The sequence below is a fragment of the Pygoscelis adeliae genome, unplaced genomic scaffold (assembly GCF_000699105.1).
Source record: "Pygoscelis adeliae isolate BGI_AS28 unplaced genomic scaffold, ASM69910v1 Scaffold27, whole genome shotgun sequence".
Lineage (NCBI taxonomy): Eukaryota > Metazoa > Chordata > Aves > Sphenisciformes > Spheniscidae > Pygoscelis > Pygoscelis adeliae.
In genome coordinates, this window is record NW_008825410.1 from 7729454 (window position 1) to 7742010 (window position 12557).

A 12557-nucleotide genomic window follows, 5' to 3' on the forward strand; every position below is an offset into this window, starting at 1 on the left:
AGCTCTGTGTTTCAGAGGGGGAAAAAAAAAACAGACCATGCAATCAGTCTTTGGAAATCAGTTAATGGCACAGTCACGAAGACTGTTTCATACAGTGGAAGCAGACTTCAAGAAAGATTTCGTATGAGCTGTGAAGAGACAAGGAGGAGAACACAAAGAAGGTACTGGAAAAGCATGGAGAAAGGCAGCAGAATAATCCATGTTAAAATCAAAGAGGTGACATGGGGAGGTCAAATCTGAGAACGATTTTCAAAATGGGATTTCTGTAGAAGACAAATAGCTAGTGGAGACCTTAGGGTTGACAAAGCATTCTTCTTCCTGCTCACAGCAAGAAAAAATATCCACCAGCATCTGGACAATGCAAAAATCAGAGACTTAGTATTTATGGAGTCCTCAGAAGAGGGCATAGACAATATGAATCAACCCTTCCTGGGCAACAGAAAGAAATAAATTTTGCAAGAAGTGAGCTGCCTTAAGGGAAAGTCCAGGTTTCTATCTCGTTAGAGATAAGATGACAAATTCATGAAGTTCATTCTGAGGGTGTTCATTTAATCAGCAAAAAGAATGCCTACCTTACCTTACACTGAAGGAAACTAGAATTAGGCCAAAATGCACATGAAGAATGCAGAAAGTGAAAGCTATCAACTCATTTATTACCCATACAAAAGGGGATAGTCAGTGTTAGCTTCACATACCAGAGTGAGACAGATAAAAAGCAAGCTTCAATTCACCAAAGAGCAACACAAAAATCAAGTACAGACAGGAAGGCTGGATAATTTTGATTATTTTAGACACAAGCTTCCATAAGCAGGCACTGACTCAGAAGATGACCCAGTATGCTCCTAGTCATTAGGGCTAACCCTTTGTGTATGAAGCGCTCACCTCCTGCTGACCGTGAGCAATCCTCCTTCCCAACACCACCCACTCACACGTCTCCACAGCAGTTCTGCGGCCCTTCTGTGGTTTCTGGAGTAAAGACGACAAATGCAGCTAACCAGCCTACAAGAACTGCGCATGTAGCATAGGTGCTCTTGGAGTGGGAGAGAAGCTTCAGCATTGCACAGAAGCCAGGGGTTTCCTACCTCTTCCTCCCCATTTCAACCCCCATCGCTATCCTATGTCAGACCACCAGCCCCATTCAAGGGGCATGTCTTGTTACGTGGCAGAATGGAGTATGTGCCTATTACCTGATCCACTGTAAGAAGCCTCAGACACTGATGAGAGAAGAAAGGCTTAGACAGAAAAGCTCTAAGGGAAGCTAGCACTCAAGAGGCTGTTGATGGCAGAAGTCCAAATATTAAACTAGCATAATGGTCACTCCTGTACAGACACTTGCAGATGAAAGCAGTAAGAAAGATCTTAGGCAAAGCGAGATTTGCAGGGAAAGAAGTATCTTAGATCAACAAAGTAAAAAACAGACAAGGTTTCAGACATATAAGAAGAAATGCTCAAGTACCAGAAGTCTGTATGATTCTTACCCAGTAAATTAGTTGTTCTAGTAACTGAAATATCTCTCCCCAAAAGCCCTTTTTTCTCCACTACATCCCCCAACTATTATGATTACAACACTACAGTCTACTACATAAGACCGTGAAGCAAGTACCAAAAATTTATGTATTCTACAGTGACTATACATACTACATTCCTTACTACATATATTTTTCAGATCATTCTTATAAAGGCAACTTACATCACTATGCGTTTTGCTGATATTTAAAGCATGGTTTAAATATAGCAGGTTTGGTAGATCAGAGGCTGGATCATGTAGGCTTTCCAAATCTTTCTTGTAATTCACCTGGAAAGAGAATTCAGGTTATGTAAAATAAAGATTAAAAAAATAATTCACAGCTTCATATTACACCGTGGCCGTCCAGAAACAGAAACCATTAAGTGCTTGCCTGAACAACCTCTATCAGCCACTAGATGGTGGTCATTTACTATTATTTGGAGGAAAAGGAAAAATCAATACCGGATTCATTCTACTGAGCAAATATTTGGGAACTACTCAAACTTTTCCTCAAAAAGGACACTTACAACAAAATCACACTTTGTATGACTTTTCAGACTAGAAATTAATTATTATTACTATTTCTTTTTTTTCTTTCCCCCTTCCCCCCCCCAAAAAAAACCCCCCCCGGAAAACTTAAATCAAGGGTATCTTCTTCAATACTTTGAGTTTACTCATTTTAAACACTGTTGATTCTTGTTCTTTTTCTCTTGATTCAGGAATTACACTAACTCTCCAAATAAAAAAGTTGTATATAAAACAGTTAGAGGGAAGTGCTCCTGGATATTTTATTTAATGCAGATTGCTTTCAGCAAAGATAAGCAATATAGTCACTTAATGCACTTCATTAAGTGGCAGAAGATAACTTCCTATCAGCCTATAGTAGGATTTTCCATACTTCTGATAGCTGGATGCTCATCTTTACAGGAAGAAGACTAGCCACCTTACCTATCTTGGATGACAAATCTTTAAACTAACACCTTTAGTCACCTCCACATATGTACCGTGCTCTTCACTGATTTAGGCAGACTTCAAATCAACAATACTCAATTTGCATCTCCCTTATAATAATAATTACTTCAATGAATTTTTTACTAAACATTTAGATTTCAGAAACAATTACATATTCTGTTGGACCCTTCCCAGAGCTGGCCTTTCCTGTTCCCGTTGGGTGGTGCCCCACACTTTGGAAACGCCAGACTACAGAATGAAGGCTTGTCTCTTGGCTATCTGGGATCATGGCCTCAGACAAGAGCTCACATTTTTAGCATTAGACACACTGCTAAATATATCATCCCAACAGCATTATCACTCGATATAGATGTTTTCTCCAATCTGGCTCCAGCAGCAGGCACCCATTGCTGAATCTAGTGACTCTTGTACTTTGTAATACCATTCAGAAGATCAACCATCAGAATGAAGTCTAGAAGATAGACAACCAAATCTGAGCTGCTCATGCAATCTCCTTCTACAACCACTGGAGAGATGCCAGCACTTCACTCCTCTAAAGACAGGTATCTATGACAGGTAAGAACAATTGCGCTCTAGACCTGTTTATTTCTTTTCCGAATACAAAGGCACCGAATACAAGGCAATTAGCTCAGAGCAAGCAGCCATACCTTTTGACACAAAAAGTTAAGCAAGATGGATCTCATCTAAAATGGTTATGAAAAACTCTGCAGGCTCTTGGAGAAAGGCTTTGTCAGAAGCAGAGGAAGAAATGGATAACATGCTGTACCTGCTATACAGACACACTGTACAGCAGAGACTGCTGCTCAGAGTAATTCGTACGATGGAAAAAGAAATTCTGCTTGAGGATAAATGTTAGGTTTTTCAGGATGTAAATGCATGTAAAATACAAAGCAAATTCACTTACATCACTTGCCAAGGTGGATGCAATCTGTGTTTGCTTGAAGGAAGCACTGTCAAGAGGATTGTACTGGTGGCTCTTCATTTCCTTACTGAACTGCTCTTTGTATTTCACCTTCCACCAGAACAAACATATCTAATATTAACATGTAGCACTTAAAGAAGGCACAGAGAATTCGGACTACAAAGGAGCTTATTAAAGGCAATTGCCTTATCCATAAATCTTTAAACAACGAAGATGTTTAAAGAAGCTCAGTTTAGCCACACCTGTGACTGTCTTGTGCTGGTTTCAAAGTATTATTTATGTATCTGACTTTTACTAAAATAAAAAAATAATTTAAAATTGTCATATGCAATTACTGGTGCTGAAGGATTTATAAAAAGGAAACAGAAACAAAACCATATGACTCACCTGAGTAATCAAATAAACCAGAACTGTTTAACTAGCAATAATAATCTACTTGCTGAAAATCATTCAATTCATAATTAACATCAAAAATGTGTTTTTAACAAAAAAACAATTTATAAGATGAATAAATTGTAAAACTTGTCAAATAAATCACTTGTAAATTTTTCAACCACTTGAAAGTGGGAAGTCAGAATCAAACTTCCCACTCGTCCATCTTCCCACCTCCAGGTCCATGTGTTACTTGCGCTGTCCTAGGCTGTCACCAGAGCCCCCAGGTCTATTTTTAATTCCACCAGAAATTTCCCATGAGACCCCGAGGAATCTCTCTGTAGTACAGTCCCTTCGTGGGGACAATGTCCACCTCACCACAGTGTTAGAAAGCATAATTAAATGACTGTCTGCCATCACTTTTACTTTCTTCTTGTTCAAAAGAAAAAAGGGGAATGACAAGACATGTAAGAGGAAATGAGCAATACATAAAAGTTGAGGCAATGGCATTAAAAGTAAATAAATCACAAAAGTTCCATAAAACATGCTGAAGAACTGAATTCAGAATCTGAAAATATGAAATCGAACAAATAGTAAGTCTCCCTTCCTTTGCCCCCCTTGTTGTGCATGATCATCAAACATCTGGAGACTTTGCACACATGCCTTGCTTCTTTCCAACAGCTGGGCATAATGGAGGAGAATAAAGTTCAGTCTGAATTATGCTGCTTTCATGAATGTTAGTCAGACACCCGATATCTGAGCCTATGCAACATCCATTATAATTTACCACACTCTGCATTAAATAAATACGCGGCTTTTTCCTTACTCCTTTTTTCTCTATTCCCACACAAATGTCTGATAAAGTGGCTAAACCACCTCAAACAATCTCCTTCAAAAATTATTTTTTTCTCAGCTTTAGTTGTGGAAAGAATTTTCTTTTTCCTTTTTCGTTCTTCCTTGCCTCAAAAGACTCTCAGCATGGTTTACCTTACACAACCTCATTACGTTTAGCCACGATGCCAAATATTTCATTAATCAGGATAACAAGAAACCAAAACTAAGCCACCCAAACAGAAACTAACCATATATGTTCAAGAACTACATTATGATTCCAGCACTTATGTTAATTTTTCAAAGGAAGGAAACTCTAAAACATTGTTACTTTTAAAGAGAAGCTTTATCTGAACACATGATGAACCTCATAATCTTTCACACTAACTCTAGAAAAGAATAGGTAGGTTCATCTGGTTCATATTGTTTGATATTTGCCTTGACTTTGGATCAAGTGCAAAAGCATATATCTGAATAAAAAGACACTGCCTTTGTCAAAGGCAAATCTACATTCTGTACAAGCAGTGAAGGAATAAATCAGAGGGCTTTTCTCTTTTAAAAGGTGTATCCAAAATTTGCCTTCTAATAAAAATCAGGCAGTGCTGGAATACGTGATTCAAAAAGCCTCTGAAACCAGGGATCAAGTCAGCATGGTGAGCAAAATTGTCTTTTACTCCTTGGGCATCAGATCACATAATAACAACATCGTGCACAAGAGTTTAAATATCCAGCTACTGCAGGCTGTCTTCTGCCCAGCCAACAAATGGCCTCAAACTGTGCAAGCGGACCGAATGCACAACATGCTCCTTGACATTCTTGTTAAGTGTGAAAACATCACTGCCAAAGGGACCTCTCCTCACAACTGGCTTGTCATCTTCCAGCTGCAGCCGTTTCATGCCATTTTTAAAAAGATTTTTTTAGCAATACATTTCACTCTAGAGATTCCAGTAATAAATCCTTGTTAGTGTCACTTCAGATCACATCACTGCTACTGAAGGAAAGAGGGGGAGACAGTGAACCCAGTCTTCACAAGGCTATCTGTCCTGATGCCGATGTGCATCAGGTCCAAATTTAAGGAGACCGACCACCAAAGCAACTGTAAACGTTCCCGTTGCAGTGAGGGGTGTCTCGGTATCTCTAGGCCCTGCTGCCTCATCTGGCTGCTCTGCTTATTGCCTTTGCTCTCCTCCCCAGCACCACCACACATGTTGCTGCGGGGCAAAATGGAGGCCGCACAATAATATTAGATGACCCTGGTGGTATCTCAAGAGCACTTCCAGCAGTAATTTCACTCTGGCTTGTCATAGGGGATTCATCTCATTTAAAGCTACACACGCATTCACTTTCTCTTTTATCGGTATTCTCCTGTTTCCTTCTCCCTTTTGAAAGAAAGCATGGGGTGGGAGAGGGAGAAGAGAGAGGAGCAAGCCCATGGATGAGTCACTGTGAAGTAATGCACACAGTATTTATCCTTCTTTTGAACAGGAGAAAGTTATGAATGCAATTTAAAGGGGAAAAATACACCTGAGATAAAGGGTTCTGATTAAAAACAAGGAAGAAAAATACTTCATCAGTGTTTTCTAAAACATCTGAAGGGGGGAGGTCTTAGCAATGCTATAACATCGTGGAAGAGCAAACAAAAAGTGGGAGTAGAAATGACAGTTGTTAGTGGAAGCTTATCTACAAATTTCATCGTTAACCAAAAGCTTTACTTTAATGAGGTTTAAAACGATGGCTACTTATTTACCATCTTAATTAAAGTCTTAAGTTTGTTTATTTTTTTAGAGAGTATGTAGTGGGGGTTAATTTGAAAGAAATGCATGTAGGCTGCTCTCTAATTGTTGCTGAAGAGCAGACTTTGAGGGCTTTTAACATAACAACATCCCTGAAAAACCAAACTGGTTTTAAATAAGGCCTGGATAAACAAACTTCTCATCAGCCTTGCACAAAACCTATAAAAGTCAGAATTGCAGCTGGACAGAGCAGTGTCTTTTGAAGCTTTGCAGCAACATTCCTAAATCAAATCTGTAGTTCAAAGCTGTTCACACAGGGAGTGTTCAGTTTCAGAAGTGGATGACATCACCCGCTTTTCAGATTTACAAAGAAACTACAAAAAATGAATCATTCAACCACTGGGATCCCAGGATGAAGCAGACACTTGCAGCTAAAGCACTTCCTCACGACCATATGAAAACATATTAAAAAAAATGAAAAACCTGTCAGAGCACATAGATATTGAAGGAACTGTAACATAAACAGAGCGCTAAATTAAAATATTGGTTGCTAAAAGCACTAGCAGAGTTTAAAGCAAAGAAAGACTGAGAAAATCCTAGGCTTTTTGTGTTGTTACTGATAATCTCAGAGAAGGTACATTTTGAAAAACATTCTACCTCTAACAATTTTATCCCTGAAACAATAAGCACCAGATCCAGCATAAAATACAAATATCCAAAATTATTCATCGTAAAACCAATTATTGAACACCATAAGAGGAATACTTCATACCAGCAGCTCTTTGAAAAAGCTAATAAAATGCATTAGAAGACATAAACAAGAGCTTGTTTTTAGAAAAAATACAAAAAATAACCCAAATTATACAATGCACATTCAGCAAATTGACAAGCTTCATGTTTTCACAAGGGCTAACACAGTTTCTGTTTTAGATTTGGTTTAAAATCAACAGAAAGGGGTTAACGCGTGCTGTGGGTAAATATACTAGTTCTGGGAGCTATTATTTTTGCTGCTGCTGTTGTCAAAAGCTTTGTTAAATTAAAAAAAAAAAAAGGAAAAAGAGAGAGAGAGAAAGAGGGTACACTGATTTTGTAGGGCCTTGAGTGCCAGTCAAACATTAACACTATTTTCTTCACTTTGTTTGCCTTCCTGCTTGCTTTGATTGCTTTCTCCCTTCGTTACACCCACACTGCCTGACCTCTTCTTGCTCCTGTTCTCTATACTCCCTAAATTACCTACCCATATGCACCACATTAAAACATGTTATCATCTTCTCTTCCCATTACATCCATCAGAATTGTCAACTTTGCAAATTTGCTGTGAGGGTCAAATAACTAATATTTCTCTGCATGTCGCAGCTTATAGATTCATGCTATTAAGGGATATTATCAACTTTCAGCACAAAAAGTTTATAATGTTCTCATTTGCTGAGAAACAAATGGAAACCCTAAAAGCCAGAAAGTCTGGAGACAATAAAGAGATCATTAACTTTACTACTTTTTAAATCTTGTAATTGTTACAAGCCTACTTCACGATCCTTGCATGAAGAGGACTGATGTGACTGACCCACATTTAGGGTTCTTCCTCTCCTACAGCACAGGTGCATTCCTCATCCTGCCCCACCACCCTGCTCTTTGGACACAGGGGTCATCTTCATTTTTCTGTGCTCTTGATTTATGATCAGAGTGTCTAAGTGTTATGATGATTCAAATAATATATAAAAACATTAGACAACTCATGGCCACTGCCCTTCTATCAGAGGAGATGGGGAACTGCTGAGTGCACCTCCCCACTGCTGAAAGCAGCCTGGTATTTACAGCCTTCATCCTGCTCTATGCAGATGGCTGGCAGAGGAGTGTCAGGCTGAAGCACTGCCTCCCTTTCTAAAAGTACGTGGCCCATGACACACACGGCAAGCAGCCACAACAGCGTAGACTGAGGAGAGGACAAGAGAAGGGAGGATCCCAAAACCTGGATCCAGGCCCAGTGGCTGCAGAGTTTAGATGACCAAGGTTTAGTAAGAATCTTCTTTACAAATAAACTGTAAGCAAGCTACATTTTGTCAACTGCTCCTCTCTTCCTGCCACACCTTCTGCACTATTTGGACTTTCTAAAGAAGTTAAAATTGCACACCAAATGCTCTCTTCTGCATAAGGATCTCAACTGGAACTGCTGCCATCCCCATCCCTGGCAGTGAAGAGACTCTATTATAAAGCTTTTGCAGATGCAGCATGCATTGTCCAAGAGGAAAAGCACATCTAACAAAAATGAGATAAAAAGTGCACTGATGAAGCCTATGATGCAGCTGGCTCAGCACCAGCCTGCAGGACCCCATGATCCAGCTGGTATTTTTTGATTGTTGCAATTGCTGGCCACAACCTCAGGGCTTAGTGAGATGGAGAGGGCTATTGGAAAGGGATCCGCTTTAGTCCCATTTGTGACGACAGGCAGCTGCAAGCCCACTAGATTCTGAAATAGGCTGCAAGGAAAGGAGTGTGTAGACACCCACTGAGTAGAAATAAAGGACACCACACACTAAATTTAGATATGAACCCTTTTAAAAACCACTAAGGATGTTTGCTAAATGACAGACAGCTCCCTTTCCTATAAATGACAGCAGCATAGCACTAGCTCTTCCTAGAAAGCATAGGTTGACTTCCAAGCCTGCACGATGCTAAACACAAAAGAATCTCTTAACACACTTGCCCATCAGCAGAGGAATGAGCACATGCTCCATTACAAAATGGAAGAAAGAAATCTATTTGGAAACCACAAAATAATTTTGCTTCTGAACACATCATTAACAAAGCAATAAAAAAACATGTATTTTCTTCTTTTTCCCTTTGTGCGGTATTAATGCTTCAAAGTTAATGATGGTCCAGTGTGAAACAGGAAATCATGTAGCAGATATCTAAGGACAACATCTGGTGACAGCAAAAGGAGCTCAACCTCTTGCAAGCAGACACTGCACTGTTTTGCAGCTTGTTCTCTATGACACGTTATTCTCATTTTATCCTAGTTCTGGGGAAGTTGTTTACTATCTAGCCAAATCACAAGTATTTGTTACACAACACTGATTTTCAGACTGTTCTAGTGTATACACTACTACACTTGGGTTTTTTTTCTAGTTCTGGGAAGATTGACATGGCCTTCTCCAATCAAAGGGCATTATCCTCCTCATACAGGAGGGCAGAATTTGTTCCTGGGTTTACAAAAGCTCGAAGTGTAGCCTGACAGGATTGCTAGCAAGGATTATGCAAGGCACTGTTAAAGAACTACTCTAGAAAAAATAAAAAAAAAAAAATTAAAAAAAAGAAAAAAAAACAGGTCAGCAGTCAAAAATTCCTTCTAATGATGTCAGGCTGATCTGTAGTAGAGTCTTATGAGTAGATCTTACGAGTAGAAGACTCGTAAGAGGAAAAGAGGGAATATTTGTGTTTTCAGGTTTCTTTTTAGTTATGGACTAAAGTAATCCCTCCATTTTTCTCCTTTTTTCTTTTCTTTTTTTTTCCTTTTTTTTTTTTTTTTGAGGTTAATATGTAACAGAAAGTAATACATAAAAGGTTCAGTTTCAGGGGGAGGGAAGGCGGGTGGTTTACATGTCAGGCCAAATTCAGATCCCATTACTCACATTAGCAAGCAGTTACACAAAAGACCCCAGTTACTTCAGTGGGATTAATCACAGGGTAAGGTTCCACTCAAACTGAATGAGTAGCAAAATTTGCCTCTAAATTACATACAGTTAATAGTTTAGAAATCCTAGATAATCTGTATAAATATACACTATCTCCACAAAAGACAAGTTGTAACAGTCAAAGTTCATTATATTTTTGCATAAAAATATATATTCTGTTTCCTAAGAATCTTAAATTTATCAGTCATTGCAATACTGTATGAAAAGAGTTTGAGAACATAATCTTCATACAATTAGAGATAATCATCTAAAAATCTAAATATTTTCTTGCATTACTAGGAACGAGATATCTGAATGAAGTCATTGTAAATTGACAGAGAATCCTACTTGGCTTAACAGTTTTGAAACTCCTTTAGCATGTTCAAAATCTGGTCTTCCAAGTACAGCAGGCTCCTTATTCATCTCTCCCCTTCTTTTCTTGTACTCAGCCTTAAAAAAATGAATATGAATCACTATTAAATTGTTTTTGTTTTATCAAGAGAAACATAAGCATTAAAGCTAGTAGAAAAAGTCTCATTTAGTGATCTGCATTGACACTACTTTCAGAGGAGTTCTAATCAGCTCCAAAAAAAGCCCTTCTCAGGCTTCAGCTCCTTAACAACATAATATTTATTTATTGTAAAATGCAATGCACAGCATTCACAAAATTCAACTTTAACCAAATGCATAGCTTAAGTCTGAGAAATATTGTTCTCCCTATCAAGGCAGAAGGAGTTACAGTGGCTCAGTATTTCTTACGACAGGGTCTGCAGTATACACAAGATTATTTGTAGCAGCTGAAACTAGTCTTGAAACAAAACTAGGCTGAGGGGCAGCTTTTTTGAAATGTAAGGTCAAATTCCACTCTCAGCTTTACCACTGCAATCTTGCTGGATGATAGTGAGGTTGCATTGGTGTAACAGAGCGGAATTAGTCCCGCAGGGCTGGTGTTACGTGACCTTTCCAGCTGAACTGCCTCCCATGCAAATTGCTGCAATTTTTTTCCACAATGCATTAGAAAACAGCACAGATGAATCGACAATAGGTGCTTTGCAATATCACAAACTAAATTACCCATTGCCTAAAATAGGCTTCTTGCATTACTCAGGCACTGTGAATCAGCAAGGACACGTCATAACAACAGACTGAGAGAAATAAAAGTCCCAAAGCCACTCTAACTCAAAGGGGGCTTGAACAGCAATTAGTAAATTTGGGTGTTGAACATAAGACTTAGTTAAGTTCTTGGTTCTCAGAAAATCCTGAATATTCAAAAAGTGAATCTCGGGTCTCTTGAAACTGTCTCTCCATAGGTGCCTAGTCAATCTCACGTGAAACTATTAGCAGTTACCTAAAATCTTGTCTCAGGGCTCTTAATATATATATATATATATATATTGTTTGAGTTGTCTACAATATAATATTAAACTGCATCACACATTGCTGCTTCTCAAACTGCTCCTTGACCTATCCATTAGCAGATGTCATGGTGGGAGGAAAAACAATTTGAGAGGGGAGTTCGGGGAGGAGAGCCCCCATGCAAGAGGCAGCGTGTTTGCACAGCTCTCAGAAGGACAGCGGGGAATTGCATTTCCCTGGCGCTGCTGGCCAAGATGAGAGGAGGAAGGGGAGTCCTGGGATGCGAGCTTCTCTTGTACTGAGGTGAAAAAAGGCTTGGTATGTCTTCTGAAGTGCAGTATAGCGTACGAGCATATGACTTATTTTGAGAATGGTTATCATGAATAAAGCTGAAACAAAACCAACTTTAGTAAGCTTAACATTGTTTTTAGATCAATGACCAATAATTGCAAAGGTCATACTGTCAAAATCAAACCAGAAGAAACCCATAACTTTGTAACATACCAGGCAAGGGGGTTTTTTTGTTGGGTTTTGGGTATTTTTAGTCAAACCTCCATATCAGATTTAGGGTTGCACATTTTCTGCTCGTGACATTTGAGAATTTCAGCAGCATTCTAAACAATCTGACTGAAATTGGAATAAATAAAACAACATGTCTAAAAAATACAAATAGAGTAACAGGAGAACATACATCACTTATTATCTTTGTTATCCCAGTTGCTATCTTTATGTCTGGCCTATTCAGCACTTCAGTGTATCTATGAGTATCTTGCACATCCTTCTTATACGATACCTGTCAAACAAAAAACAGTTTTGTTTAAAACAAACAAAAACGTTTTAACTTTATAAATAATACTCAGCCATCAAATTCAATAGAACTCTGCCTAATTTATTCCAACACAGTCTGCTTGACAGAGATTATTTAGTAAGACGCATACACAGGCTAAAAGAATAAGGAAGAAATTCAGAAGCATAAAATACAATATTAAAATGAAAAATGGTTTTGCTTAGAAGCATAGAAGAAAATGAAAGCACTGCAAAGACCCAAATATTAGGTTTTATCATTAAATTTCAGAGGACTTCTAAGAGTACAGCGTTTTTTCTATGCTGTACCCTTTTTTAATATAAACTACCCCCCTACAATACTGAGCACCACAGCCTAGCAGATTGCAGCTACACTGTAATTCTACCAC

General features: G+C 38.6%; 1 protein-coding gene across 1 annotated transcript in view; it reads right to left on the bottom strand.

Annotated features, from left to right (window-relative positions):
* The window catches only part of NEBL (nebulette), a 98593-nt gene that overhangs the window by 63691 nt on the left and 22345 nt on the right, over nucleotides 1-12557 (bottom strand). The window contains exons 6-9 of the mRNA XM_009330561.1: nucleotides 12056-12157; nucleotides 10357-10458; nucleotides 3384-3491; nucleotides 1691-1795 (exon numbers count right to left, since the gene is read on the bottom strand). Of these exons, the coding sequence (XP_009328836.1) occupies nucleotides 1691-1795; nucleotides 3384-3491; nucleotides 10357-10458; nucleotides 12056-12157 (417 nt within the window). The remainder of the gene's footprint in view (nucleotides 1-1690; nucleotides 1796-3383; nucleotides 3492-10356; nucleotides 10459-12055; nucleotides 12158-12557) is intronic.